This window comes from Podarcis bocagei (genome assembly GCF_964188305.1).
Source record: "Podarcis bocagei genome assembly, chromosome: 13".
NCBI lineage: Eukaryota > Metazoa > Chordata > Lepidosauria > Squamata > Lacertidae > Podarcis > Podarcis bocagei.
In genome coordinates this window covers 51,447,284-51,472,844 of record NC_138138.1, presented here as the reverse complement: position 1 = coordinate 51,472,844, position 25,561 = coordinate 51,447,284, and the positions used below count along the sequence as shown (strand labels likewise).

Genomic DNA, 25,561 nt, shown 5'->3' with positions numbered 1-25,561 from the left:
CTTTTGCCCTAGAGGTTAACTGCTCCTGATGCCCCCTTAAATTCAACCCACAGCCTTCCCCCACCCCCACCAAACCTCTTCATCGCTTGGCCACCCGCAAACCAGCTCCCTCCCACCCTGGGAGATCCTTTGGCCTTTATTCTGTATCATTCAATCACAACAACCTTGCGAGGCGGACTCTGGCCTGGCAAATTCACACACAGGCTCAAGACACCGTTGCAGGGAGTTTGGCCCAGACCCCATTTTTGCCAAGACCTCCCCTCTTCCGAATCCTTGGGGGGGGGACGGGGTGGCGGGAAACTATAGGCTCTTTTTGCATCAGCCGACGCAAAGTCCCCCCCCTCCTTTCCGCCAGCCCCCTCCCCTGTCTGCTCCTGCCTGCGACCTCCACTTTTGCTGCCGGCAGCAGATTTGCAAACCCTGACCTAATTTGCGAGGACAGGATTCGAGAGCTGGAGAGTTTGAGAGAAGAGAAGAAATGATGGGCTGGGGGGAGGAATAGGGAAGAAGGGCCGTGAGTCGCTCCCCGAGGCCATACCACTGGGAGGAAGGACAGGGGCCAGTGTGAGTGGCCCCCAGAACGATTTCAGAAACTTCCCACTTTGTTTAGAGGGTCTTTTACCCTTTCCGTCTCTGTTCCTCTGGTTTGCTTAAGGGACCAGGAACCAGCGGTCAGAGGGAGCTGAAATAGCGCCTGGTGTCACCATATTATTTAAAGCGCAGGACTTCCCCCAAAGCATCCGGGGAACTGTAGTTTGCCCCTCACAGAGCTACAGTTCCCTGCACCGTTCCCCAGACACTTAAATGCCTGGGGTGTATGTAGCCCAAGACCAGGAATTTGGAGAGGCCTGGGTTCAAATCCTTACACCAGTCACTCTTCCAGCCCACTCTACCTGACAGGGTTGTCATGCAGATGAAATTTGATTTCTGTTTGACATCCTATGTCCTTTTTGCAGGGGGTCTATTGGGTTGTTGTTTTTATTTTTATTGTGTATTTTGTTGTTTTATATCTTGATTTTTTTCTATGACCCGCCCTGAGACTCCCGGTATATAAGATGATCTATAAATTCAATTAATAATAGTAATAATTTTATACCGCTCTTTCTTTCTTTGTTTGTTTCTATAAACTCCTTTGTTCACCACATAGATATTATTTACAATCAGTGGTGTAAAGATAAATAAAACGGGGAGGAAGATGCACGTATGAAATTAAATAAACTACGTATTTGGGAGTATATATGAGAAGGCGGGAATTATCTCTGGGCTGGGGGGTGTGAGGTGAGTGAGATGTGGAGTTGACCTACGATTTGTGGCCCAGGGTCCCTCCCTTATTTATTTCCCCCACTTCAGAACAAAAGATATCAGTGTGATAAATAAATAAGTATAACAGAGAATCTTAAAACTGTAGAACTGGAAGGGACCACGAGGGTCATGTAGTCCAACCCTCTGCAATGCAGGAATATTTTTGCCCAGTGTGGGACTCGAAACCACGTCTCGTGCTTTACCAACTGAGCTATCCCACCATGGGAATTATCAGTAATTTTTTTCTGGGGGATACGCGGGGGTACGCATACCCCTAAACATTTTGTGAATCTTTTTACTTTTGTCCATTTACTGTATTTATTTTTCCCGATATGAACTACAAAATGGTGATTTTTCTTGAGTCGAAATGAGAATACCTCTAAACTTTTTTTTTTTTTTTGTAAAAAAGCACTGGGAATTATAATAAAAGAAAAGAAAATGAATTAAAATAAAATAAAACAATAGAATAAAAACATTAAAGTAAGATAAAAGAAAAACATAAAAAGTAAAATGAAATAAAAACTTATAAAATACAAACATGACATAACATAATAACAACAGCAGCTTCTCCTCCTGAGCCGCCCCCCCCATCACCTCGCCCAGAGCAAGTGGCAGGTAGTTCCAAAGGTGAAAAGGAGGAAGCGGGTCCAAAGACTACTGAGCTGGGTTGGGTGGGGGGGGAGGCCCAGGGCAAACCAACAGCTTGCAAAGCAGTCCAGCCACCACCGGGATTACCGTATTTTCCCAAGTATAACACAACCCCATGTATAAGAGGACCCCTATTTTGGGGGAGCCCTCAGCAGTTGTTGAGCTTCTTTAGTAAGTTCGCCGAGCTGTTGAGCAGCTTCTCCACGATCCCCCCACCCCGCTCTGGCTGACGGAACTGGTGCCGTAATACACCGCATACCGGCACTCATGAAAAACTTTTCCTAAACCGGGAAGAGTGGGTAAGCAGCCTCCCCTCCAACATTTCCCTGCTACCACCGCAGCACCAGCCGTCACTTTTGTTGTTTAGTCATGTCCGACTCTTCGTGACCCCCTGGACCAGAGCACGCCAGGCACTCCTGTCTTCCACTGCCTCCCGCAGTTTGGTCAAACTCATGCCAGTAGCTTCGAGAACACTGTCCCACCATCTCGTCCTCTGCCGTCCCCTTCTCCTTGTGCCCTCCATCTTTCCCAACATCAGGGTCTTTTCCAGGGAGTCTTCTCTTCTCATGAGGGGGCCAAAGTCTTGGAGCCTCAGCTTCAGGATCTGTCCTTCCAGTGAGCTCTCAGGGCTGATTTCCTTCAGAATGGAGAGGTTTGATCTTCTTGCAGTCCATGGGACTCCCAAGAGTCTCCTCCAGCACCAGAATTCAAAAGCAGCCTTCTTGATGGTCCAGCTCTCACTTCCATACATCACTACTGGGAAAACCATGGCTTTGACTATACAGACCTTTGTTGGAAAAGTGATGTCTCTGCTTTTTAAGATGCTGTCTAGGTTTGTCATTGCTTTTCTCCCAAGAAGCAGGCGTCTTTTAATTTCGTGGCTGCTGTCACCATCTGCAGTGATCTTAGCATATTAACCCGTGTATGACGGCGACCCTCAATTTATCACCCCAAAAAAAATTCAGGAAAAAAAGGTTGTCTTATACATGGAAAAATACGGTATTTCCCCACCACCACCACCTGGTCCCCAAACCCCCCGGGAGTCTCTCACCAGCACCCTGTCTTCGCTTTTCTTCGGCTTGGTTTCTAGCTTCACCCTCACCAGCAGGTGGATGGGAGGCCGGTTCAGGAACTTCCGGATGCTGTCTGGAAAGGAAGCGTAGCAGGTTAGGATCTGGAGGCTGGGACTCAATGGGGCTGGTTGGGCAGAATGCAAGGAGGCAGCCAGTAGGGGGAGCCAGAGCCTATAAGCCTCCGCTGTCCAGTGTCAGGAAGGAAGGACAGTCGCTGAGTTGCCCTGTCTGCCCTTCCCTTAGTGAAATTCAGGTCAGCTTTCCAAAGAAAAGCAAGGGTCTGGGATTTTGGGAACGAATAAATGAGAAAGGTGCCACTGAGCTCGTGCAGAGTGCCTTTCCCTCCCCCACCAAGGTAACTGCTGCCTCTAAACGTATTTTTTCATGTCTGCAAAAAGAACTAAGAGACTGATCCGTTCTCCTAGTTTAGAGTTTTCAGAGTTGCCTGTGAGGAATCCTGGGGTATTCCCGGAAAATGTTTACGCAACTGCTTAAAGCATTTAAGCTTTTCAAAGATTGAGTCCTGAAGCAAAATATGAAAATCACTTTCTTTAAAAAAAAAAAACCCACACACGTTAGATTCTGCAGATTTTGCAACATTTCCAGAACATACAAATGCCCCACTGGATATAAAGTTATAATCATGATTTCAGCCTCTACACACCAGGGGTAAACGAAATGTGACTGAGAATCTGGAGAGATTATGAACTCCCCCCAAAAAATTACATCCTTTTAGCCCTTTCCTAACCCAAATTCAAATAGCCACACAGCTATGACACTGACTAGATGACATTAAACCAGCCACTTTCTTAAGCCCAACCCACAACACAGGGTTGTTGTGAAGATAAAACAGGAGGGGGAATAAGAAAATCTGGATAAAAATGTACGGTAAATAAAATAATAGTGGTCTCTTTCTTATCAGGCTTTCAAGCATTCTGGGCCCCTGCCTTTGTAGCAAAAACTTTAAAAGTAAGAGATTCTAGGGTTAATTATAATAAATAAATAAATAAATAAATAAATAAATAAATATTCTTTATTACGGCACAGAGACCCTAATAATAATAATAATAATTTATTTATACCCCGCCCATCTGGCTGGGTTTCCCCAGCCACTCTGGGCAGCTCCCAACCGAATATTAAAAACCACAATACAGTATTAAACATTAAAAACAGGGCTGCCTTCAGATGTTGCACTCTTGATCAAATTAAACCCTACACATAGTTTCTAAAGGAAGAGGTCCTGGGGGGCTCAAGGACTCCTGCAAATTACGTTCCCCGATCCGGGGGTCCCAAATGTGTTAAGGAGCGACGTGGAATACAGCAAGGCGCTCTGCACATGCCCGGAGGAATTCTCTTCATGGCATTGCTCCATCGCGTTGTCCTGGGAGCTGAAGGGAGGACTTTTCAGGAGCTCGGATCGACCCGCCAGAGGCGGGCAGTCGCCATTCAATCAATGGCTTCGCTCCGGGTAGCTTCTCCGCTTCAGCCAAGCAAAAGCGTACAGGAGGATGAAGCCGTCCCCCACTACCGCTTCTTTCCGACTCACAACGCCTCGGGGTAAACTGAGGCCACCGGCCGCCTCTGTCTGGTGTGAGCTGAGAGAAAAAGAATGAGTGTGCGTTTGTTTGTGTGTGTGTGTGTGTTTTGTGTGTGTGGTGTCCTCGGCTGGGTGTGCAGGGAACTGGGGCGAAGCATTGGAGGCGACAGGCCTGGCGGCCGAGACAAATTGGTCCTGACAGCTGAGGAAGGGAGGACCCAGTTCCTCTGGAGAAGGGAAAGAGGCTTCGAGGCCTCCCTGAGGTTTTCCCTACCACCACCACCTCTCACACACAGGCGTTGTGAGGCCCACAAAGCTCCCAGGTCGGATATATCTTTCTGAGATGATCAGGGCCGGCTGAAGCCCCCTCAGTCGTGTCCGAATGCAGGTCTGCAATTCATACGCCATATTAGCTCCCCTACCTGATCGGCCCAAACCAAAAGGAAGAAAACATGGTGGAAGGGAGCAAATAACTACAGGCGACTCGTGCCATCGAGCCAGGCTGCATGATGCATGGCATGGCGGTTAGTGTTGGACGAGAGCTTGCAAAGGTAAAGGTAAAGGGACCCCTGTCCGTTAGGTCCAGTCATGGCCAACTCTGGGTTCATCTCGCTTTATTGGCCGAGGGAGCCGGCATACAGCTTCTGGGTCATGTGGCCAGCAGGACTAAGCCGCTTCTGGCGAACCAGAGCAGCGCACGGAAACACCGTTTACCTTCCCGCTGGAGCGGTACCTATTGATCTACTTGCACTTTGGTGTGCTTTCGAACTGCTAGGTGGGCAGGAGCAGGGACCGAGCAACGGGAGCTCACCCCGTCGTGGGGATTCGAACCGCCAACCTTCTGGTCGGCAAGCCCTAGGCTCTGTGGTTTAACCCACAGCGCCACCTGCCTCCCGAGCTTGCAAAGACCCGGGTTCAAATCCACACCCTGCCATGAAGTCCATGGCTGTGTTTCAGATGGCCTCTTGTTTTGGAAAGAATAAATTAGGTAGGGTTGCATTTAATAAATAATAATATTTTATTTTATTTTACCCCGCCCTCCCCGGCCAGAACTGGGCTCAGGGCGGCTAACATAAATAAAATTACAATAAAACATAATAGGCGGGGGGGGGGGAGAAACAAGAGAGAAACGAAACAAATCTGTGCCCCACATCCCTGCTAGTGAGTCAGTCGGGCTTACTAATGGGCCTTATTTAAGATTGCCCTGCCCTGAACTACAACTCCCATAATGCCTTACTCCAATGGTCATGCTGCCTTGGGCGGACAAGAGTCCAACAAGTGGCTCAGTCTGCTTCATGTTACCTCTACGTAGCAGCTGCACGCCAGGCAGAAATCCCACTGGTGAATCTTCTCCCCTTACAACATTTCCACACTGGGTGGGGTTCGCCTCCCCCAGGGTGAAAACGACAAAAAGAGAATGAGCGGATTCCGACTCAAACTAAAGCTTGATTGATTAATCCGCTCAATACTGAGAATAATAATGATAGCTAAATACCACGACCGACAATGGAACAATATAAGATCATGGAAAGCTACCTTACGCTAGCTCTAGTTTAGTACTGTCTGCACTGACTGGCAGCCGCTATTGGAGGTTTCAGGCATGGGTCTCTCAGTTCTATCAGGGACTGAACCTGAAACCTTCTGATTGCAAAACCGATGTTCCATGCACTGAGCTAAAAGCCCTCCCCCATAGGGAATGAATGAATGAGTTAGTAATAATAATAATAATAATAATAATAATAATAATAATAATAATGACAATGATAATATGCCTCTGAGCAAATGCAGAGTTCTCCCCTTCCCCGCAGAGCAACGACTGTTTGCCATCTGTTTTAGAGATGACATTAAGATCGGAGAATAGACCTTCTGCTAAGAAATTAGCCTGCGATATTACTACAGTCTGATTCCTCAGCTTGTTATTTTGGGACAAGATCCAAGCCAGTGTGGTGGAAAAACTAATGTTACCCGAGACGGCTTCTTACGCTCCAGCAATATCAAACCTGCTTCCCCCCTGGGTGGTTTCCCCATCTTAGGGGAAAGGAAACCAATATTGCTGCTGGCGAGGCCTAGATGGGAAATCAAATTTGGCTGAAGACCATTAGGGAGAGTGTTGGCAAGATCAAGGAATATAAAAGGCAAGTAGCAGCACTAGGAGTTGCCATGCCACTTGGAGGCCATTTTCCACACGGCTTTTCAAACTGGCCTAAGTGTCGTGGCTTCCACCAATAGACCAGGCCCCCAGCATAGGAGTGCGCAGCTTCAAGGAAACCAGCAGGGTCCCCTCCGGACGCTGTTGAACTACAGTTTCCACTCTCCCTGACCATTGGGGATGCTGACTGGAGCTGGTGGAGGGCATGACAGACTGTTTGAAGGAGCAGAAGAACCCGGAGGAGACATCTGCACAGCTTGAATTGAGAACTAAGATTCCTGTATTGCAGGGGGTTGGACTAGATGACTAGATGAGTTGTTCCAACTCAACAATTCTATGAAGCCCCAAGATCTTGGGCAGGATGGGAATGTGGCCCTCCAGCTCTCTCTATCAGGCCTTCGGGAGCCTCCCTGGGTGTATGACAACACCTCTTGCTTGCCTGGATGAAGAATGGGAGAGATAAGCGTAGGGGTTGTAGGAACCGCTGGCCTTTTCATGGCTGCACAGTCACCAACTACACGAAAGAAATAGATGCCTCTGTCATTCTGCCCACTTTCTGCCTCTGGCCTTGCCCACAACCCGAGGGCTGCTCGTCATGGAACACAGTCCTCAGACTGAAAGAGGTTCTCTGCACCCTCCAACCGCTGGTCAAAGAGGAAGGCAGCAGCTCTTTACTTGGCCCGACGCAACTCTCAGGGGGCAGAGCCTCAGGCAATAAATGCATAGCTCAAGGCCTCTGCCAGTTGCTCTGCTGAGACAACATGTATGTCCTACCTCTGCTGCAGGATAGCTGGCCGTGGTCCTGAAACTCACACCTAGATCGCTCTCCAAGGTGCTGATCCCTGCCTTCGCTTGCCTTCTAGTCTGCCTGGGATTCCCGACCTCCTTCCTCTTGCCTGGGCAGTCACTGCTCTGTAGTTATGAGCATCCCCATAGATTCGGATCAGTGCCTTCCTTTAGTACACCCTTTCTCAACCTGTGGGTCCCCATATGTTGTTGAACTACAACTCCCATCACCCCTAGCTAGCAAGGCCAGAGCTCAGGGATGATGGGAGTTGTAGTCCAGCAACATCTGGGGACCCACAGGTTGAGAACCGCTGCTTTAGCACAAGATCATACTCATGGGTTGGCAAACTAAGGTCCGCGGGCCGGATCAGGCCCAATTGCCTTCTAGATCCAGCCCACGGACGGTCCGGGAATCCAGGCAGCCGGCATAACGTGTGCGCGCCATGGTTTTTGCAACTCAGCCAGGCTTGGGGGTCAAAAGTGAGGAGGACGGCTGCTTGAGACAGGCACCTTCTCCGTCCGTCGCACTCGCACAGCAATCTTTTCTTCCAGGGTGGGGAAGAGGGGAAAGGAGCCACAGTTCGGATTTCCACCATGGAGCTGTGGGCGACTGACCTCAGGAAGGGCAGCTGCGGCAACAGGGGCTCGGAGGCGCCTCGGGAGCAACGCCCGCTGGTGTCTGTGGCGGTGGTGCTCCCCGCCAAAGGAAGCGGGGAGCGCCTGGGCAGCTGAACTCTCAAGCACTTATGCGCTCTGCTGGGGGGGGGCGCTTGTTAGCTACACGGTGTGAGCCATGGAAAGGTAAATAGCCGCCGCCGCCTCGTCTTCTCTCACGCGGGGAAAAGAACGTTTTTGCTTGAGCGGCGCCGGCCTGACTTAGCGTGGCCAACGGCTTTTCCCTTCACCCACACATGCACCCACACTTTCCAGGGCTGACGGGAATGGCACACTCACCTCAGCCCCCCACCCCGCCTTACGAGAGAAATAATAACAACTGTCAATGCATAAAACGCAAAGGAAGCAGCGTGGGTGTATGAGGGAACACCCCCCACCCCAAAAAAATCACATTTGGGCAACGTTGGGGTTGGTCCCAGTAAGTGTTTTTGCCAAAAATGTGGGTCATAATCGTGGCAACATATAGTCCGGCCCCCCACAAGGTCTGAGGGACAGTGGACTGGCCCCCTGCTGAAAAAGGTTTGCTGACCCCGATCATATTTTTGTACTGAGAGCTCAAGACAAGCACCTAGCGCCATTCTCACAACTGTTCATCTGAAGAATCCCTCATTCCATCCGGCCGTAAGTAGCCAAGCAACCCAGGATTCGTCTCCTGAGCACACACACCGAGCGGACGGCAAAAAGAGTGCCTCTGAGTGTACACAGCATGCCCTTCCCTCAACAGGGGGACGGGACATAGCTCTGCAATAGGACACTGGGCTTCGCACGACAAGTGTCTAGGGCCTGAGGCACAACCCCTCCAGTATATCTAGGTCAGGGGTCTGCAACCTTTAAGACAAAAAGAGCCACTTGGACCTGTTTCCGAAGGGGAAAAAACTGGGAGCCGCAAAACTCGTCATTATAAAAATAACTTTTTTGTCACTTTTATTATTATTTCTTTGTTTGACCCCTCAGAATTACTCCTCCTCATGGAAATAAACGTTAAATTAACAAGTTACCTTTTTGTGTGTGTGTGTGTGTGTGTGTGTGTGTGTTCTTCACTCCCCTTCAAAACAGTGACCAGCGTACATGCCCCCTTTAAATGCAGTGACCAGCGTACGTGCCCCTTACAATGTAGCGGGCGGGCGGGAAGGTGACGTCGGGACGGTGTGTGACTAACGCATGCACCGCCCACATGCGACATCACAGCCAGTACAGTGCCCGCCACAGTGGGGAGTGTCGGGGCGCACAATGCACCTCCTCCCCTCGCTAGTATCCGCCCCGCAGCCGCGGCAAAGGTGTAAAAGAGCCACATGCGGCTCCGGAGCCGCGGGTTGCCGACCCCTGATCTAGGTGTAAGAACGTGAGAATAAATTTCTCTGATCCTCTTTTTGCCCGGTCAAAGCTGATGTCATCACCACACCATGTGGGAGCCAATTCCATAGCTCAGTGTTTCCCAACCGGTGTTCCCCGGCACACGAGTGTGCCGTGAGACACCGGCTGGTGTGCCGCGAGATGCCTGGAGGGAGGCGGGCGAGTCGGGCGGCGAGAGGCGGGGCGGGGGCGGCGAGGAGAGGCCGCGCCTCCTGCTGCTGCCTGGCGCTCCTCCTCGCAGCCGGCAGCGCTGCCTGGGCGCCTCCGCGCGACTCTGCCTCGCTGGGTTTGGTCTCCCAGCAGAGACGGGTCACACGCGCCCCTCCCTCCCTCCCTCAGCCTGCGCGGAGGCAGATTGAGCGCAGCTGAGAGGAGCTGCCGAGGGGAAAAACGTTCACTTTTGTGCGTCCCTCCCGGCGTGACGCTGCGCGCTGACGTCACGGGGCGGGGCTTTAATGGTGGTGTGCCGCGAGATTTTTTTTTAGTACACAGGTGTGCCGTTGCCCAAAAACGTTTGGGAAACACTGCCATAGCTGAACTATGCGCTGGGTGATCTTTGGCTTGCGTGCTTGGCATCTGTCTGTCTCCAGAGACAATGAAGTGTACCTCCAGGGGTGAAGTCACAAACAGCCGCACTAGCAGCACAAAAGTGACCTCCCTGGCGCACAAGCCTGGCCAGGGTGTCTGGAGGTCCTGGGCTGCCCAGACGACAAGACCCCCTGCCAGTCTCACTGATGTGGTCCATAGGAAAGCAGAACAAGGCGTTGGGCACCAACTCAACTGCAGGAGGTCAACAAGGCGCCATCCAACTGTCTTAAGGACTCCGGATTTGTGTATGGTTTACTGAAGGAGCGTCTCCACCCCCATCGTTGAGCCTGGACACTGAGGTCCAGCGCCAAGGGCCTTCTGGCTGTTCCCTCACTGCGAGAAGCCAAGTTACAGGGAACCAGGCAGAGGGCCTTCTCAGTGGTGGCACCCACCCTGTGGAACACCCTCCCACCAGATGTCAAAGAGAAAAACAAGTACCAGATTTTTAGAAGACCAGATGTCTTCTAAAAATCAAGGCAGCTGTGTTTACGGAAACTTTTAAGGTTTAATAGGTTATTGTATTTTGATATTCCATTGGAAGCCGCCCAGAGTGGCTGGATAAACCCAGCCAGTTAGGCAGTGTATAAATAAATTATTATTATTATTATTATTATTATTATTATTATTATTATTATTATTATTATTATTATTATTACTCCTGAGACTTTTCTTCTCCCACAAGGCAGCAGAGGTCTCCCGCATCAACTGCTGTTCAGAAGCATCTTGCTTCTGATCGCTGATGTTTTGAATCACCTGGTTTAGCTGTTAGCCAACGATAGCCCATCTCTGCCATCAATCTCTCGAATCACCAGCTACTTCCCAAACTGTGTAATGGGTATTACGGGCACCAAACACCCGTCCCCAGGGGAAGATGGCTGCTGAATCTGTGTGATTCATCGGTCTGACTCGGCCTCTTTCAATACCCAGAGCTGCTCACATTCATTCTCTCAGCCCAGCCTGAGGCGTGGGCATAGGCGCCGACTCCATGGGGCCTGAGGGGGCTCGAGCCCCCTCAAAAAATTTTTTGGGGGGGCTCAGCCCCCCCAATAATCTCGGGCGCCCTTCCAGCAGAGCGCCGCCGCCGTCCCCCGCCTCCTCCCCACCTGCTCCCTCGCCAGCCAGCCAGCCAGCCGCGCGCCCTAGTCGGAGAGCCCCGGCCGTCCCCCGCGAGATTAGGGAATCCCCGGGGGCGGGGGCTCCTGCCTCGCTGCTTCGCAGCACCACCGCCACTGCCAAGGCACTGCCGGGGGGAATTTCCTTCCTCCTGGCGGTTCCAGCCCCCGCGAGAACGACCGGGTACCAATCGGCTGGCTGGGGGGGGTGTGGCTTGCCCTATTTAGGGCCGGAGCGGAGGGGGCTCGCCCTCTCTTCTCCGGCTAGCCCCACGTTTCCTGCATATCAGCTGTTCCGGAGCTGATTAATAGGCGCAGCACGCTCGCTCACGAGGAGGCGGCAGTAACCGCAATATTTTATAACCCCCAATATTTTTTATAAGTCCGCGTCCCTGGGCGTGGGGCACCATGCCCTTTCCCCATAGCTCCTTGGAGGCAGGGCCAAGCTCCAGAAAGTGGTATGGTGAGACTATTGCCAGGGTCTGCCACCCTAAGGGTGCAACAATTTCCACTTTCCACAGAGAATCAGCGCGTGGCCTACTAGGTGCCAGCTCTCCCAAAATAGGAATTGAGGGGATGGATGCTCATCAAATTTGCAGATGGCACCAAACTGGGTGGGGTAGCCAACACCACAGGAGACAGAATCAGGATTCGAGGTGGCCTTAATAGGTTGGAGAACTGGAGCCCAAACGAACAAAACGAATTTCAGTAGGGACAAATGTCAGGTGGTTCTGCACTCAGGCAGGAAGAACCAGGTGCACAAATATAAGATGGGGGACACCTGGCTTGCCAGCGGTACATGTGAAAAGGATTCTAGGGGTCTTGGTGGACCGCAAGCTAAACATGAGTCAACAGTGTGATCCATCACCAAAATAGCTAATGCTATTCCAGGCTGCATCAGCAGAAGTATAGCGTCCGGATAAAGAGAAGTACAGTGGTGCCTCGCAAGACGAAAAGAATCCGTTCTGTGATTCTCTTCGTCTAGCGGTTTCTTCGTCTTGCGAAGCAAGCCCATTGAAGGATTAGCGGATTAGCGCTATTAGCGGCTTTTAGCGGCTTATCTGCTGATCGGATCAGCTGATAAGCGGCTTAGCGGCTTAGAAAAAGGGGGGGAAAGGGGGGGAAAAACAGCAGGAACTCGCAAGACATTTTCGTCTTGCGAAGCAAGCCCATAGGAAATTCGTTTTGCGAAGCACCTCCAAAACAGAAAACTCTTTCGTCTAGCGGGTTTTCCGTCTTGCGAGGCATTCGTCTTGCGGGGCACCACTGTAATAGCACCACCCAAATTCTGCCTTGCTCAAGACCACAGCTGGAACACTGTGCCCAGTTCTGGGTGCCAGGATTGAAGCTGGAATGTGTGTGCAGAGGAGGGCAGCCGAGATGATGAAGGGTCTGGAAACCAAGCCTGATGAGGAACGGTTGAAGGAGCTGGGTACCTTTAGCCTGGAAAAGAGGAGACTGAGAGGAGATACGACAGCCATCCTCAAATATCTGAAGGGCTGTCATGTGGAAGGTGGGGCAAGCTTGTTTTCTCCTGCTCTGCAGGGTAGGACTCGAACCCATGGCTCAAGTTACAAGAAAAGAGATTCCAACGAAACATCAAAAAGAACTTTCCGGCAGTAAGGAGCTGGCCTCCCTCGGGAGGTGGCGAACTCTCCTTCCTTGGAGGTTTTTAAGCAGAGGTTGGGAGGCCATCTCTCGTGAATGCTTTAGTTGAGATTCCTGCGTTACAGAGGGTTGGTCTAGATGTCCCTTGGGGTCCCTTCCAAGCCTATGGTTCTATGAGTCTATGATTCTATACCCCATCAGAGGGTGCCAAGCCCCCTCCCCAAATCCTGGCCCCAGTGCTTCTCAGCGCGAAGGCGGGACAAATAGATCGCAACAGCAGCAACCCTCACAGTGTCCTTTTTTGGGAAGAAGAAGCAGCATCTAGGATTGGGGTGCTGTGACCTAATTTCTCTCGTGAGCAATTATGCTCCGGGAAAAGGGGAAACGGTGTTCATTTTTAGATTTCCATGTCTTGGCTTCTTCCTGTCTGAACTGTGCTGTGTCTCAAGAAAAGGGGTGGGGGGGGGAAGCAAGCCATCCGACTCCCCCACACAAAAACACCCAGAGAGGCTCTTGGGCAACAAAACCTCAAGACGGGAGGAAGTTTTGCCAATGCATATCGTAAGGCTTGAGGCAGGCAACAAACGCCCCTTTGCTTCACACCGAAAGCCCTGGCAGATGCCTGCAGCCTTTTAATAAAAAAATATACACACAGCAACACCAACCTGCGGCGTGTCCTTTTAGTGATTTGGTAGGGTCACCTTTGCAATTTTGTTTTGAGCCGGATTAGGGGATTTAAATGGGCGCTTAGAGCTGGTGTGCTTTGGTTAAAAGCAGCATTAGCGCTGTGCATGTGAGACGGGGGTGGGGGGATGATTTGAGATGGATTCCTATTTGCTCTGCGCCGCACACATCTGCATTTTCCTGAACGCTCTTTAAGAGCCAGTCCCAGCAGAGAGGTCCGTGTTTTGGATTACTGATGGCATCTTTATAAATTATTCCTGCGTGCTGGCGCATCAAGGAGCAGCGTGGGCTGAGACATTTTGCAGGTCTTGGGATTTCAGATGTGAAGCTGTAAGAGCCTCGACTCTTCTGGCGGTGATAGCGATCTGGTTTCAGGGGCAATCCTCTCTGCACGCCAAACCATGGTTTCACAAGCAGGAATGTGGCAGAAGCTTGCATGCTCCCCTTTCCTCTTCCCACCTAACATGCAAATTCCCCCTTCTCCCTTCCATAGTTTGCTATAACCGCAGTGTACTGTTGCATCTGCACTGAGACTAGCCGGCCTAGATGCCTTGAGACCCCGGTTGGTTCGCAAACCACGGTTTCCTGGTTCGCTTTAGGAAATCCTCAAAGCGAAAGAGAATTTGGCATGTCAGAGGAGGAGTGAGGAACACATCGAGCACAATTCAAAGTGTTGGTGCTAACCTTTAAAGCCCTAAACGGCCTCGGTCCAGTATATCTGAAGGAGCGTCTCCACCCCCATCATTCTGCCTGGACACTGAGGTCCAGCGCCGAGGGCCTTCTGGCGGTTCCCTCACTGCAAGAAGCCAAGTTACAGGGAACCAGGCAGAGGGCCTTCTCAGTGGTGGCGCCCGCCCTGTGGAACGCCCTCCTGTCAGATGTCAAAGAGAACAACAACTACCAGACTTTTAGAAGACATCTGAAGGCAGCCCTGTTTAGGGAAGCTTTTAATGTTTGATGCATTACTGTATTTTAATATTTTGCTGGAAGCTGCCTAGAGTGGCTGGAAAAGCCCAGCCAGATGGGCGGGGTATAAATAATAAATTTAGTAGTAGTAGTAGTAGTAGTATTAAGCAACTGCGGCCGGCTGCCCTACTTTAGACAGGCGCTCCTCTATTTGAAAGGCTGTCCAGTACAAAACCCTAAGAAGGGAGAGCAAAATTGCCCATCAACAGTTAGCACTTCAACAACAAACATAGCTTCCCCCACTATGACAAGATGTATCACACTTCTATCTAAATTACAGCAATTCTTTCTAAATTTGCATAGGAATCAGAATATACAGATTTTACGCAGATCTGAACCCTCTTTTATCCTGTTTTCGGACAGTGTGTAAGTTGTCTCTCCAGCATCAGTCCGTCACAGACACAACATCCATTTAGAGCACTCTTGTACCACTTTGTCACAGTTTCTCTACGTCCCGCAAAGACTCCTGGGGACTGTAGTTTGTGGATGGTTGCTGACCTCACAGAGCTACAATTCCCAGCAAGGTTAACAAACTACACTTCCCAGGATTCCCCAGGACTGCTATGACAGGGTTTTTGGCTCACGGTGCAAGCATGACCTAAATTACCTCTTACACCTACTGTGTGTAGGAATACTGAATCGGAAATAATTTGAGCCCTGGGGAGGCACAATTCCACAATCCCCCAACCAGAAATCTAAGGGTGATCTTGAGATGGAGAAGGAAACCAGAAATCCATCAAGATGAATGGAAGTAGTTAAAACTGCAGTTGCGGTATAAGGGATTGGTATTTTGACTGGAGTGTAATTGAAATTTATAAGGAATGCAGAAACAAAGAGAATAATCAAATCATCAATTCTAGCACAAGGGGGCCCACCTAAATTGTATAATTTGGCAATGATCGGCATTACTAATTGTATTATAATTTGGCATCGTTATAATGAGGATATTATTGGATTGTTGTAATTGAAAACTAATAAAAATTATTATCAAAAAAGGAATGCGTCAAGAGAAGGAAGTGTTATATTAATACGCTGCGTATGGCCCTGTGATCTTTGGATGAAGGGCGGTATAAAATTTTAATTAATAATAATAATTGAAGTAGCACCTAGAACCTGGTATGAGATGGGCATATCGTTGAACCGACTGGAAGCAGCAACCGGCAATGCAATTCAACACAAACGCAAGCAGACAACAGCCAGATATGATTCCAAGCACAGCCGCATTTGACTTCAAAAGAATAAACTTCTCCAAAATGAGGCAGGCAATAGAAAGAAAGCTGAAAGGGGAGATAAAGCGGGTAAAATCTCTCCAAACTGCACAGAGCTTATTTAAAACCACCCTAGTAGAAGCTTAAGCTAATTTTTAGTGTTTTTTTAATGCCGTCAAGTTGAAGCGGATGCCAATGTGGTTAACTAGCAGCGTCGAGGAAGCTATGAAAAGGGGAAGAAAGGCTTCTTTCAAAAAAACTGAAGGCTTGCCCAACTGCGGAGAACAGAAAAAGAAGAAGCACAAAACCTGGAGAAGCAAATGTGACGTTGGCGAGCAAGGAAGTGAAGAGGAAATCTGGGAGGCATATTGATAAAGGCATTAAGGCCAACCAAAACAGTGTATTTAAACGCATCAGGGGCTGGGGGTGGCTGGACCACTAGGCAGCAAGGGAGAGAAAGGAGAGGAAAATGGAAGTTATAGAAAAGCAGGATGAATCTGTGTCTAACTTAAGATGATGTAGGACACACACACACGCCCATGCCTGAACCCATTTTTCTGTGGAGTGGGATCTGAAAAACTGATTTTGTGTAAGGTAAGCAGAGGTTGGGATGCGGGTGGCGCTGTGGGTTAAACCACAGAGCCTAGGACTTGCCGATCAGAAGGTCGGCGGTTCGAATCCCCGCGACAGGGTGAGCTCCCGTTGCTCGGTCCCTGCTCCTGCCCACCTAGCAGTTCAAAAGCACGTCAAAGTGCAAGTAGATAAATAGGTACCGCTCTGGCGGGAAGGTAAACGGCGTTTCCGTGCACTGCTCTGGTTCACCAGAAGCGGCTTAGTCCTGCTGGCCACATGACCTGGAAGCTGTACGCCGGCTCCCTCGGCCAATAAAGCGAGATGAGCGCCGCAACCCCAGAGTCGTCCGCGACTGGACCTAACGGTCAGGGGTCCCTTTCCCTTTCCCTTTAAGCAGAGGTTTGGCAAAATGAACAATTGACAAATCATTCCGTATAGATACATAGCATCCACCCAAGAACTTGAAAGCAAAACTGCTGATCCTCTAACAAAAATAGGTTAATTTGATCCTAGGTCGGTCTTCGTATCAGAGGACTGGAAAGTAGCCAATCTAACACTGATTTATTTTATTTTTTTAAAGGAGATCTAGGGAGCATCCGGGAAATTACAGACGAGTTAGCTCAATGCGGCGTTCCAGGTAAACTGGCAGAAGGCCTCAGATGATCAGGCACGAAGAAGAACAAGCCTTGCTGAAGAAAAAGCAGCATGGCTTCCGTAACAGGAAGTCCCGCCTCTCTAACATTTTGGGGATATTTGAGGATATCAATAAGCACGAGGAGAGTGTTGATTGGGTAGACATTGTGCACTTGGACTTTAAAAGAGTTTCCAACAAGTTCCAAAGGTTTTTTCGTAATCTTAGGAGCAACCGAGTGAGAGGATGAGTAGGGATGGAGAACTAGCTAAAGAACAGGAAGCACAGATCTGGACCAAATTCACAGTTCTCACAACCGAGGGAAGTAGGAAGTAGGTGTCCTCTAAGGATCTAAAGGGGGACTTGTGCTTTTGAACTTGCTCAGCTTAGGGGTCAGCAGTGAGGCGACCCACGTTTGCAGGTGACACCCCCCCAAAAGGATGGTAAAGGTAAAGGGACCCCTGACCGTTAGGTCCAGTCGTGACCAACTCTGGGGTTGCGGCGCTCATCTCGCTTTACTGGCCAAGGGAGCCGGTGTACAGCTTCTGGGTCATGTGGCCAGCATGACTAAGCCACTTCTGGTGAACCAGAGCAGCGCACGGAAACGCCGTTTACCTTCCCGCCAGAGCGGTACCTATTTATCTACTTGCACTTTGATGTGCTTTCGAACTGCTAGGTTGGCAGGAGCAGGAACCGAGCAACGGGAGCTCACCCTGTCGCGGGGATTCGAACCGCCGACCTTCTGATCGGCAAAGTCCTAGGCTCTGTATATGTTTATATTGATGCATTACTGTATTTTAATATTTTGTTGGAAGCTGCCTAGAGTGGCTGGAGATTCGAACGCCGACCTTCTGATCGGCAAGTCCTAGGCTCCGTGGTTTAACCCACAGCGCCACCCGCGTACCTAAAAGGATGGTAAAGGTAAAGGGACCCCTGACCGTTAGGTCCAGTCATGACCGACTCTGGGATTGCGGCGCTCATCTCGCTTTATTGGCCAAGGGAGCCCGCATACAGCTTCCGGGTCATCTGGCCAGCATCACTAAGCTGCTTCTGGTGAACCAGAGCAGCGCACGGAAACACCGTTTACCTTCCCGTCAGAGCGGTACCTATTTATCTACTTGCACTTTTAACGTGCTTTCGAACTGCTAGGTGGGCAGGAGCTGGGACCAAGTAACGGGAACTCAACCCGCCACGGGGATTCGAACCGCCGACCTTTCGATCGGCAAGCCCTAGGCGCTGAGGCTTTTACCCAAAAGGATGGTAAGATGCTCGAAAAGGATTTTTCCAAACCAGGGGAATGGGGGTTAAAATGGGAAAGGAAATACAATGTAAATGTAAAGGGATGTAAACCCCCCCCTCAAATATGCACTGACAGGGGCCTGGGCTGGTGGCGACTGCCCATGAAAGGGAAATCAGGGTCACGGTGGATAGCTGAATGAAAATGCCAACCCCGAGAGGGGCAGCTCTGAAAAAGATGGACTTCACACAGGGAAGCATTAGGGAAAGGGCCAGAAACGAACCTTTCAGTCTTTTCAGAGCTGCTGTACACCAGGTTGGCATTCTCTTTAGGTTGGGCCAGAGCCGGTCCTGTCATTAGGCAGAGGAGGCATGTGGGGTGGTTGAGGAACCCCCATCAGCCTCAGTCGTCATGGCTGATGGGACGACAGAAGGGGACTTGGCCCTGAGAGTTATGTGTTGGAAGGATAAGCACTGCCAACTATCACACAATGGTCTGAGGGCCTCAGCGCTTCGGCGACTTGTCTCATGTAGGCATCAAACTTGTTTGGATCCCTCTATGGCGCCTGGAGGGCTGATGTTCAATTTAAGATCCATGTCTGGATGGTTGCTGTGTCCGCAGGGCGATTTAAGAAAATAAGGAGGGCCTGCTGAAAGCCTGTGGGGAACCTGCAATCAGGATTTGAACACAAGATCCCTCTCCTCTCCTGTGGCATTCTGGCATTCAGAAGCATTCCTGCCTCTAACATTTTACTGCTGTAGTTAGTACTTTTTTTGCATATTATTAAGATTGCGTTCCCTTTCCCTTTTCTTTTTTAATTCACCTCGTTTCTTCGTTTTCTCTGTCCCTTGTTAAATGTGCAAGCGATAAATTAACAGTTAATTTCTTTTAAAGGAATGATGGGGAGGGCTCCCTTCCTGGTCTAGGTCTGATTCAGGAATATAGTAAGTTACCTTAAATAACATTTTTGCCGCTATGTGCCCCACAGCTCGGGGATGATGGGAGTTGTGGTCAAACATGCTGGGGGGGGGCACAGCCTCCCCACCAATGAGCCAGAGTGAGGCCACGGCTTCATGAAGCACCTTTTGGGTGTCATGGAACCTACTGGGTCCCCGGATGTTGTTAGACTACAACTCCCATCATCCATGACCACTCCCTAAGCTGGCTGTGGATGATGGGCTTTGTAGTCCAACAGCGTTTTTGGACCCAAGGTTGAAGAACGGTCGTGTAGACCTACTCAGCTAGGTAGACCAATGGCACCTTCCTGTGTGTTGGGGGGGGAATAGCACTGCGGCACCCCCTCTTTGCCAAGTGAAGTGATACAGTCTGCTCCGCCACTGCCTTGATTTCCACCCGCTCATTTTGAGGGGAGTTGAAAGCAGCCATTTAGACACAGCAGTCATGTGTGCCCGCCGCTTTAAATACAGGAGTCTCCATTCATTTTATTTACTATCTGGCAGGCTGTGTGTGTGTGTGTGTGAAAGTGTGTGAGAGAGAAATCCCAGGAAGTGGTGTGACATCGCCTTTGCACCTTCCAACTGTGTCATGCCCTACAGCATCCCTGCCTGGTTTTTATGAATGCAGAAGGCGAAAGCAGCAACACAGTGTTTACTTAACACCTGCTGCCGGGCTCTGTGCAGTGACTGCAAGGGGAGAGAATGCCTCTGAGCACGTGCAGAGAGCACCTTCCGCCTCGCCACGTGGCCGAGATGGGAAACTGGATTTCTGAAGTCGTAAGCATAAGCCCCGGAAGCTCTCCTTCTTGGAGCGAAGATGTGTTTTTTCGTTGTTGTTGTCGTGAAGCAAAGCGGTTGCATATTGTGTGTGTGTGTGAGTGTGAAGATGCCGAAGGCGCTCGCAGCTTCTCTTGCTATCATCTAGAACATTCATAAGCATCACATAAACACACACACACAGGTTTTTTCGCTCTCTCTTTTTTGCAACTGAAATTGACCAGAGAAAGCATTTTAAAAAAGAAAAAAAAGGATACGCTTCCTTCAATTTGTTTCCTTTCGCACACTCAAGAAACAGATGGGATTGGGGGCAAACTGAGGCCTGTTCATTTCAATGGGTCTCCTCTGAGTAGGACTAACATCGAAGCCCAGCCTTAAAAAGACAGGCTGGCAAACGGAAACAGAGATTGGGAAGGAGGGAGCCGACCCCTGTGAGTAAACTGTGGGTCGCTTGGTCAGGGCCAGGTTATGTGGATATATGGGTCACGGGGTGGGTGTTTGGAATGGCATTTGTGGGACTCAGATCTATTTGGGGAGGGGCCCATTTCAGGCCCCTCCGAAGGTTCAGATGCCAGGTAATGATGGGGGGGGCAGAAAGACCTCTCTCTCCCCGCCCCACCTGACACCCTGGAAAAGAGCTTTCAGCCAGAGTCTACAATCCTGGGCTGGAAGGGGGGGCAAGCAGGCTGAGCTGCTAGCTGCCAGCTTCTCCTATGACCCACCACCAGCCTAGCATGTAGGCAGATAAACAGATCAAAGTAGTAGATAGGCAGATGAAAAATTCACTTGAACTTTGGGTGTGTCAATGGTGTTTTTCAGTTTCAAGTGGCGGGGGCAGAATTGTGTGCATGATTTTGCGTGCTCCTCTCTGACTCCTGGGGAGATCCTTGGTGTGTGTGTGTGCGTGCGCATGCATGCACACAAAAGGGATGTTTGAAAACACACACACACAAACAAACACACCATCCCAGTTGTGTCTCGACACCTTCTCTTCCTCCCTGTTCCCAGATACCCAAGCAGGGACATGCCAGGAGTGACAACAGCAGGAAGTGTGTGTGTGTGTGTGTGTGTAGAGAGAGAGGCACACCAGAGCCTATACAGCCTCAAGAGACAACCCATTAACCCACAGGCAGCCTTCAGCAATAAATCCACTATTATAGCAAGCAGAAGGTGTGAGCAGATACAGAGAAACAGCTCCCTTTTCCAGCGCGGAAACCCAGGAGTCCTGGATCAGGGGAGGGGCCCATTTCAGGCCCCTCCGAAGGTTCAGATGCCAGGTAATGATGTGGGGGGGCAGAAAGATCTCTCCCCCCCCCGCCCCACCTGACACCCTGGAAGCTCCTGCAAGCTCTCATCCAAGGGGAATGCCCCCCCCCGCCCCTTACCTCCCACCCCCACTCTACTCTACCCCTGGAAAGAACCCAGGAGTTCTGGCCCTTCCTCCGCCCCCTCCCCCCCATCCCCAGGGGAGACCCAGCTATCTCCTGAAGAGCCATTAAGTGATACAGCCTGCAAGATTGAATGTTATGTGTGTGAGAGAGAGATGGGAAGGGGCTTAAGTACCAGGGAAGGGGGTGGGCAGGGGAAAATCCAGGCCCCTGAACAGGGAATTGTGCAGGGGGGGGGGCGTTTGCAGAGAAATGAATTGCAATGGCCATAAAAGCAATGCAAACGGGGGGGGGCATTCCCCTTGGATGAGAGCTTGCAGGAGATTGGAGGGGGGGGAAGGTTTGGGGTTGAGGGAGACGATTTTTCAAGGGGGTGGGAAGAGAGAAGTGGGGTGATGGGGGGCAGGCAGGATTTACGCACTGATCCCCATGGACTTTTGGATTATCCCTGGAGCTGGAATGACAGGAAGGTGATAGGTAGGTTGGGAAGACTGTGGGATTTATTGGGGGGGGTGTTGAGAGAAGCACAGAGACAGCTTGGAGGTTCAGCTGGGGGGGGTGAGTACGTATATCTGTGGGGGGAGCCTGCATCACAGTAGTCACATCCTAGGAACTGGGTTGGGAGGCGACTGAAGGGGGACTCTAGGTGTAGAAAGGGAGGGGAGACCTTTTCCTTGCACTGAGGGAGGGGGGGCTCTTGACCTGGGTGGGGCAGCGGCTAGGAGCTTTGGAGTGTCCTTATTGGGGGGGGGGGAGAGAGAATGGAGCAGTGCCCCTCCATCCATGGGGGGCAGGAATAATAATAATAAGAGGAGCCAACATAGTTCCCTGTGATGGGGTTGAGTACCATGTGGAGGGGGGGGCGTTTCTGGGGCAGCAACCATTTGCTCGCCCTGAGAATTAGGGGGGGGTGCCTTGGGAAGAGCCAATTTACCTGTTGGAAGGAGGGGGAATGAGAGAGACGCAGGTAAAGGGGGGTATATTTCCAAACCCGGGGGGGGAGGGGAGAGATTTCCCCGGGGAGGGTGGGAACTGAGGAGGGTGGCCCTAAATTTTTATGGGGCGCTAGAATTGGGGGGGGAGGCAGCGTGCGGGAGGGGGACCCACAGGTGTTTTTAATGGGGGGTGGATTTAACCCTTTAGACCATTTCTCCCCGGGGTATTTGGGGGGTGAGGAGTGTTGCTGGAGGGATGGAGAGAGGAGGAGGGGGGTCGCCAAAGATTGTGCCCTGGATGGTGCCGGGGGCTGCGGCGATGAGGATGGATGGGGAGAGGGGAAGCCCTGCGGGGGGATCTCTCCACTCCATCCCACCCACCCCCCAAAACTGTAGGTCCCTACCTTGCAGCTCCCGGGCGACCTCCCCTCCGGCCTGGGCCATCACGGCTGCGGCAGAAGCCGGCACATGCCCGGCTAGGGCGGCGGTGGCAGCGAGCGCGTCTGCGCAGCCTCCCCGATCTCCCTCTCCGCCCGCCCCCCCTTCCTTCTCTCTCCCTCGGGGGACCAGCTGGGCGGGCTGGAGGCAGACTCCCTCCCGCCCCGCCCTGCTCCTCGGACGCCTGGGTCCCTTCCACCCCCACCCCAGTACCTGGCCAAGCGTCTTCTTCCCACCCCACCCGGAGCGAGAAGCGGGTTTTCCTGAGCAGGTAGCCGGGGAGGGGGGAAAATCTGTAGAAGCTGAGGAGGGACCCCCCAAAGGTCTTCTAGTCTGACCCCCGCAATCCCACCTTCTTATTTTCGTTTCTATGGGGATACACGCTCGGTATTTCTCACTCCTGTTATACAAAAATCTCCAAATGGGTCCGAACTCCAATGTCTAAAGCTCCTGGTAGAGGACAAGGATCTAGAGACCACGCTAAGGGTGGCCAAATTCTGTGCGACTGCCATAAAACTTAGGGAACAAGCTGTACTGCCAAAATGATAATTTTAGGTTATATTTTAGTGATCAAGATTTAATAATTTTTTTCACTGCTGCTATATCTGAATTGTCTCTGTTGTACCCAATTGCAATTCCATGTATTCCTGTTGTGTTTTATGAGTTTCCTGATATTGTACGTGACCCGGAACTGGTCTGTGACCGTAATAATAAAATTCTATTCGCCTTCTTCTTTTTAATTATGCATCGTGTGTGTGTGTTTAGGTTGGGAACCGCCATGAGTTCTATGGGTGGAGGGCAGTATACAAATTTTAGAAACAAGCAAGCAAGTAAGTAAGCAAACCAAGGATGGTTTCACTGGGATTTCTGCACCACAGGGGGTTGGACTAGATCAGTGTTTCCCAACCACTGTTCCGCGGCACACTAGTGTGCCGCGAGATGTTGCCTGGTGTGCCGCGAGATGTTGCCTGGAGGGAGGCGGGCGAGTCGGGCGGCGAGAGGCGGGGCGGCGGGGAGAGGCCGCCCAGCGCGGGGCTCTCGCCGTCTGCCTGCCTGGCTGCCTGTGAGCTCGGCGGGCAGCGCCTCCGTCCGCAGCGCCCACCTCGCGGCTCTCATTCCCTGCCCCTGCCAAAGCTCACCCAGCCAAGCTGCGCTCTCCTTCCTGCCTCGCTTTGCTGCCTCCTCCCCCCCCACCCCCAAAGCTTGGAGGTTCCCCAGCAAGGGGGAGGGGAAAAAATTGAAACTTACACTTTCGTGCGTCCCTCCCGGCGTGACGCTGCGCGCTGACGTCACGGGGCTGTAATGGTGGTGTGCCTCGAGATTTTTTTCATCAAACAAGTGTGCCTTTGCCCAAAAAACGTTGGGAAACACTGGACTAGATGACCCTTGGGGTCCCTTCTGACACTATAATTCCGTGAAACCTCTATTAGATAGCTGCATGTCTACACCTGTAGGTATTGAGCTGGTGCATTGGAACGGCAGGAGCTGCCATAAACCATGCCATGTCATTGAGGCCCAGCTAGCTCTTAAGGTCCACAAATGACAACACTTTGGAGGTCCCAGGTCGCAAGGTGGTTAGATTGGTCTCAACTAGGGCCAGGGCCTTCTCAGTACTGGCCCCGACTTGGTGGAACGCTCTGTCACAAGAGACCAGGGCCCTGCGGGATTTGACATCTTTCCTCAGGGCCTGCAAGACAGAGCTGTTCCGCCTGGCCTTTGGTTTGGACTCAGTCTGACCCTCATGTTTCCCTCCCCTTATGGTTTTGATCCATCGGCTACTTTTAAAATGAGGCTGCATTTTAAATTGCATGTTAACCTGTATTTTAAATTGGTTCCCCCCCCCATTATGTTTTTACTGTGATTTTATTGGTGTTAGCCGCCCTGAACCTGGCTCTGGCCGGGAGGGCGGTGTATAAATAAAATTTATTATTATTATTATTATTATTATTATTATTATTATTATTATTATTATTTTGTCTACATTGATTGGCAGCAGCTCTCCAAGGTTTCAGGATTTTCAGCAAGAAGTTACAGGACAGGCACCGATCAGAAGCAACGCAGAGTGAACGTCTCCAAAACTGTTGCAGGTGCAAACAGTAATAAAAGGATTGTGTGTAACTACCCTGAGTGCGAATCATCACCAACGTAGAGTTTAAAAGAAGGGTGGTTGGGAGGGCCTTCATTCTGCCTAATGGTGAGGTGGTTGTGTGGTGTAGTGGTTAGAGCATTGGGCTAGGACCTGGGAAGCCAGGCTTCAAACCTGTACTCAGGGATTCAAATCCCCACTCAGCCAGGAAGCTCACTGGGTGAAATTTGGCCCAGTCACCATCTCTTAGCCTGAGCTACCTCACAGGGTTGTTGTGAGGATAAGACAGGAAGAAGGGGGACTATGTAGGATTCCTTGAGGAACCTGGAGGAAAGGTGGGATATATATGTAATAAATAAATAAAGCTGGGGCCAGTTCACAGCTCTCCACTTCCTCAGCCAGGCAGAACCGCTGAAAATCTCTCACTCAGGAACTTGCACCCAGCGTGTTAAAAACACACGCGGGTCTGTCCGATCAATGTATTTTCTTTTTAAAAAATCAGAGGTGATGCCATTTTGTTGTTTAGTCGTTAAGTCGTGTCCAACTCTTCGTGACCCCCTGGACCAGAGCACGCCAGGCACTTCTGTCTTCCACTGCCTCCCGCAGTTTGGTCAGACTCATGCTGGTAGCTTCGAGAACACTGTCCCACCATCTCGTCCTCTGCCGTCCCCTTCTCCTTGTGCCCTCCATCTTTCCCAACATCAGGGTCTTTTCCAGGGAGTCTTCTCTTCTCATGAGGTGGCCAAAGTCTTGGAGCCTCAGCTTCAGGATCTGTCCTTCCAGTGAGCACTCAGGGCTGATTTCCTTCAGAATGGATCGGTTTGATCTTCTTGCAGTCCATGGGACTCTCA

At 50.8% G+C, this 25,561-nt stretch overlaps 1 protein-coding gene across 6 annotated transcripts in view; it reads right to left on the bottom strand.

Annotated features, from left to right (window-relative positions):
* The window catches only part of CARMIL3 (capping protein regulator and myosin 1 linker 3), a 93,698-nt gene extending 70,814 nt beyond the window's left edge, over positions 1-22,884 (bottom strand). For 3 of the 6 annotated variants that reach the window (XM_081167675.1, XM_081167676.1, XM_081167674.1), the window contains exons 1-2: positions 22,591-22,879; positions 3,002-3,096 (exon numbers count right to left, since the gene is read on the bottom strand). In XM_081167675.1, the coding sequence (XP_081023801.1) occupies positions 3,002-3,096; positions 22,591-22,630 (135 nt within the window). In that variant the 5' untranslated portion in view covers positions 22,631-22,879. Of the gene's footprint in view, positions 1-3,001; positions 3,097-22,590 lie in introns of all 6 variants that reach the window. The other 3 variants (XM_081167677.1, XM_081167673.1, XM_081167678.1) reach the window with 3 other exon arrangements.
* Between the last annotated feature and the right edge of the window lie 2,677 nt (positions 22,885-25,561).